The sequence below is a fragment of the Chelmon rostratus genome, chromosome 17, assembly GCF_017976325.1.
Source record: "Chelmon rostratus isolate fCheRos1 chromosome 17, fCheRos1.pri, whole genome shotgun sequence".
In the NCBI taxonomy this organism is placed as follows: domain Eukaryota; kingdom Metazoa; phylum Chordata; class Actinopteri; order Chaetodontiformes; family Chaetodontidae; genus Chelmon; species Chelmon rostratus.
In genome coordinates this window covers 14,332,034-14,336,512 of record NC_055674.1, presented here as the reverse complement: position 1 = coordinate 14,336,512, position 4,479 = coordinate 14,332,034, and the positions used below count along the sequence as shown (strand labels likewise).

The window sequence follows — 4,479 nt, the reverse complement described above, 5'->3', positions numbered from 1 at the left end:
ACTCTGACAGAAACAATTTAATTAAGGCTGCAAAATGTCATGTTTTATTTCTGTTGATATTTAAGCTGTGTGTTGTGTTCTTGTACCGTTTGAGATTTTTCTTGTGAATAAACCTTATTTACAATAATACTGGACCCAAAATTGATTTTGAAAGTCGTAATATTCAGAAGACAAAAGTCCATTGAACTATTTAAATTCAAGACAAATTTCAAATTGAGATGCATGAATCAAATGAATTTGCTTTGAGTCACAATGAGTCCAGTTCCTGTGAGGAGGAGTCAATGCAAAAGTCAGATGTCTTCCACCTCTACTTATCTGACTGCAGAGAGGAGGACAGAGAACAGTGGACACACAGTTGAACATGATGGACTATAGGACAGGACTGCTGCTGTTAACTATCTGCTGGGCAGGTGAAGATCTACACTCATCTTCATCTAATAGAGCTTTTATTTGTGTCATCAGCTGATTTCACTTGATGTCTTTTCTCCTCTTGACAGGTGTTGATGGTCAGACTCTGACACAATCTGAACCAGTGGTTAAAAGGCCTGGAGAATCTCACAGATTGACCTGTACAGCCTCTGGATTCACATTCAGTGACTACAATATGCACTGGATCAGACAGGCTCCTGGAAAAGGACTGGAGTGGGTTGCCTGGATTTACAGTGGCCGTGGCAGCAGCACTTACTACTCAGATTCAGTGAAAGGCCGGTTTACCATCTCCAGAGACAACAGCAGACAGCAGGTGTATCTGCAGATGAACAGTCTGAAGACTGAAGACTCTGCTGTTTATTATTGTGCTCGAGACTCACAGTGACTGGAGTTGGTTGAGCAGCTGTACAAAAACCTGCAGTCCTCATCTTTCAGGCTGGTGGAGCCCAAGAATGAAGTATTATTTTTAACAGTATTTATATTGCATTATTTATTCTCTGTAATTTTTTATCCCTAAATGCTTATCTTATTTTATATTTAATATTTAGATCACATATATATTTTTAAAATAATTATATACATCCCTGCAAGCCATTTCTGAGAAAACAGCACAACAATCTGTTTGCTGAAATTAAACTGCTACAAATACGAAACATTTCTACAAATGAAAACACAATAATGTCTGTAAATGATGTGGAATCTAAAGTGAGTCATAATATGAGAGTGAAAAATAATGTTGCAGTTTCACTGATGAACACGAGAGGGCAGTCAGCCATCAGCAGTGAGTGCAGCTGCATCTGTCAGTGTCAGTTCATGTCAGCAGACAGGAAGTTGATCTCAAGATGGACAGCAGGAAGCCTGAAGGAGCTGCTCCTCTCGAGTCTGCAAACACTGAATCCATTCAAAGTCTTTTATGCAAATCAGCAGCATCAGACTGAAGTTTTCAGTCTTTTGACATGATCCTGGCTGCTGTCACTGTATTTCTCTCTGCAGCAAATACAGTCAGTAAGAACAGGAAGTGAGCAAATAAGAACACTTGTAACACGAAGCCACCAGAGGAGGAGCCCTCAGACCACTAATGATTTCAACACCAGTTCACTGTTACAGTCAAGAGACAAACACACTTTAGAGTTTAGAAAAAGTTTCTTCTTTTAATTCAACAGCATCACTTGAAATAGTTGGATGTTGACACGACATGAAGCCTCTGAAAGTCAGTTTGTTTCTATAACATCCTCACTGAGAACTATAGAACTGATTATTATCTGGATCATAACTGCATTAGCCAGTGATCAGGAGTCTTTAGCCAACTTCATGGTGTCAAACTGCAAAAAATGGTGCTTTCAAGAACAATCTAAAGTGTGTTTGTGAGAGATTCAAGTTCCACCTTCTGTTTGTGAGATGAAGACAAAAAGCTGAACATTTCATCTTCATTTTGACTCATTTAATTAGACTTTAGTCAGCTGATTTACTGTCATCAGTATGTAAATTAGCCTCCTTGTTTGTTGCCTCATAAAGAAGTGAAGTGTGTGTGTGTGTGTGTGTCAGTGAGAGGACAGAAGAGCTCACATCAGTTCAGCTTCAACATCAACCATGTTCTCTGCAGCTGTGATACTGCTGCTGGCAGCTGGATCCTGTGAGGAGCTTTCAGTGGATTCACACTAATAAACACATTAGAAACAGTGAATACATGAATGATGGAGATAATGTTGATTTCTGTCTCCACAGGTGTGAACAGTATTGATCTCATCCAGCCAGACTCAATGGTTGTGCAGCCTGGACAGTCTTTGACCATCACCTGTCAGGTCTCTGGTTATTCTTTGACTGATAACAGCTATGCAACAGGTTGGATCAGACAGCATGAAGGAAAACCAATGGACTGGATTTGTCATCGGTGGGGTGGAGGAAACTTTTACCAAAATAATGCTCTGAAGAACAAGTTCCTTTACCACACACACACTTCGACAAGCTCGGTGACATTAACAGGACAGAATCTGCAGCCTGAGGACACAGCTGTTTATTACTGTGTACGAGGCTCCACAGTGATACAAACCACCAACAGACCTGCACAAAAACACAGTCACCATGAGACTCAACCACACACACGTTCTACAGTATAATTAAAGTATTGAGTAGAGTGTGTGTGACCACTTACTCCCTGACAGAGAAGCTGTCGAGTGTTTAAATTATTTGACTGGAAGCTTAAAAAAGAGCTGAAGAAGTTTGACTTTTCCTCACTTCAAGGACATGATTCATTTGAACACTTTGTATCTGTGTATCATGATGCTGAGATGATTTTAAATTATGAGATGATGTTAAGAGACTGTTTCATGCAAAGTGAAACTAAGATAAACAGAACATCAGTGTATTTTATAAACATTTATATAGTTTTAATAGTTCAAATATCTCAAAAGATTCAAGACTCAAAGGTTTAATGTTTCATGCTCAAACAACATGTGCAGTGAAATGCAGGGTGTCAAAGTCTTGAGGCTGTGCTAAACAGGCTGCTGTGAAAGAAATGATTAAAATAAGAGAAAAAATACAAATAATAACATTTTGTAGACTTTCTAACCCAAACATGTAAATGTACAGGGAGGTGCAAATGATTCACAGAGGAAGATTTCTACTATTGCTTGCTCTCATCTGCTGGCCAACATGCTTTCAAGTGGTGGGAATGTTAATACTGACAAACACTGTGACACAAATGAAATCATGTCAGACTCATTTCAAAACAGCAACAGCAACAACAATAACATTTAAACATGTAATTAAACAGAAGTCTCATTGCGACTTCCTCACAAAATAGCCAATGACAGCAAAATAATCTGTTGGAATCATTCTTCAGGTCTGAATAAAAGAAATGTGGACATGTTTCAGCCACACTCAAGTTTATATCATTTTGTCCCTCAGACAAAATCGTCTAAAATAATATTGCAGTTCCATTGATGAACACCAGATGGCAGTCATTGTCAAGGTTCTCTCTCCTCTGTCACTTTAAGGAGACTCTCATATCTGCTCATCTTATTGAGCTGAACTGATTGACACTCAAACCCTGGACTGAACTCCAGTTTTATACTCACACCCTTTGTGAACTTTTTTCACCACAACACCAACAGAACATTTGAAGTGCTGGATCAGCAGTGACTGCAGCTTCATGTGTTCATTTAGTTGTAGTTCACCATCTCACCATCTCTAATCGATTTTAGAACGAACAGGTTGAAGACTGAAGGAGCTGCTGTTTCTTCTTGTGCTTGTGAGACTCTGTGATGAAAGCTGAATGAATAAGTGATGCTGCAATAAGACAAACTTTCACCTCCTGGGCTCCTGGAGGAAGAACTAAACTGAACTAAATTCAATCATAGCAGCTCCACAAGTGAGTAATTTAATATTTATTTTCTTCATGATGTTACAGAATTCATTCAATCAATACAAGATTTATATTTACAATTATGATCCATAAAATGACATGAATTTAGTTTGAGAAGAGAAACAAGCTGAAAAGCATTTGATCAGACAGCAAGTTTGGCTTGATCACAACATAATTAGAAAGGTGAAATGTCCACAATCCAAAATATATTCAAAACATTGTTCATGGTTTGATGTGTTGAGATGACAATAAGTAGTTTTCATGAATGCTCTTAGATGTTGGTGACCAGAATAAAACTTTTCTATATTACTATAAACACATTTGAATAAACCTTGTATGTTCATGTGTCAGAAGTCACAACTGTGATTCACAGTTTTGTCACTAGAATAAATGTGGTTATGTTTTTAATTCTGAGAGACATTTTACACAAATGAAAACATATCAGACTCATTCCTGAACAGCTGACGTGGAGTGTTGACTCTTGAACATTAATTCTGTAGTTAAATATTTCCAGTCCAGCTGTTTCTTCCTTGTGTTGAGCATGGGCATGTTCTCCCTTCTTCCTGTCTGAGCAGGAAGTGATGCAGAGCTGCCCAGTGACAGGCTGCCTTGACTGATCAGTTTCTCACAGGGCGTCTTACTGACTCTGCGAGTGTTGCGGTGTTTGACGCTGGATGGCGTCTGCA

The 4,479-nt window shown here is 38.7% G+C and overlaps 1 gene segment (V, D, J or C); it reads left to right on the top strand.

The window, feature by feature from the left end:
* The first annotated feature begins 353 nt into the window (after nt 1-353).
* LOC121620895 lies at nt 354-830 on the top strand. The segment is given in 2 exon segments: nt 354-410; nt 498-830. Coding segments are annotated over 2 exon segments (366 nt in total).
* The last annotated feature ends 3,649 nt before the right edge of the window (nt 831-4,479 follow it).